The 759-nt window shown below is 41.8% G+C and overlaps 1 protein-coding gene across 1 annotated transcript; it reads right to left on the reverse strand.

Annotated features, from left to right (window-relative positions):
• Positions 1-341: 341 nt before the first annotated feature.
• On the reverse strand, positions 342-759 carry LOC102281180 (large ribosomal subunit protein eL33). The gene is given in 1 exon segment (XM_005904956.3): positions 342-759. A coding segment is annotated over 1 exon segment (333 nt). The 5' UTR covers positions 703-759; the 3' UTR covers positions 342-369.

Genomic DNA, 759 nt, shown 5'->3' on the forward strand with positions numbered 1-759 from the left:
TGACAGAGGATGAGAGGGTTGGATGGCATCACTGATTCAATGGACATGAGTTTGAGTAAACTCTGGGAGTTGGTGATGGACAAAGAGGCCCAGCATGCTGCATTCCATGGGGTCGCAAAGAGTCGGACACGACTGAGCGACTGAACTGGACTGAACTGAAATCTGCAATAAAACACCAACCAGGAAACAGAGGCAAACAAAATATTCTTTTGCTTAAATGTCTAAATGTGGTAGAAAAAATCTTTTTTCCCTTCCTGCTTCCCATTTACATACACATTTAATCATCACAACAAACCTGAAGATTAGGTATTGTTATATTTCTTTTTTTTTTTTTTTACAAATCCACACTTTTATTTATTTTCAAGAAGTTTAAATTCTCGAAGGGTACAGCATCACACGAATTCTGTGTCCAATGGCCTTAGCAGGAAGGTTGCTTCAGAATTTGGCATGAACCATGCCACTGTTTCCATGAGCTCGAGTTATCTTTCCCCAGATTACTCTGGTTTTGTTAGGTTTTCCACCAGGAGTTACTGTGTTGTTCTTTGCTTTGTACACATAAGCACATGTCTTGCCTAAACAGAATTCAGTTTCATCTCGAGCATATACACCTTCAATTTTCAGGACAGCAGTGTGTTCCCTTTGGTTCCGTAGACCCCGTTTATAGCCAGCAAAGATGGCCTTGGACCACAGCCTTCCAGACATATTTGTCGTTTTAGAAGTCCCATTCCCAGCAGGCCTTCACAGGGTCCAAGATGGCTG

The sequence above is a fragment of the Bos mutus genome, chromosome 3 (genome assembly GCF_027580195.1).
Source record: "Bos mutus isolate GX-2022 chromosome 3, NWIPB_WYAK_1.1, whole genome shotgun sequence".
NCBI lineage: Eukaryota > Metazoa > Chordata > Mammalia > Artiodactyla > Bovidae > Bos > Bos mutus.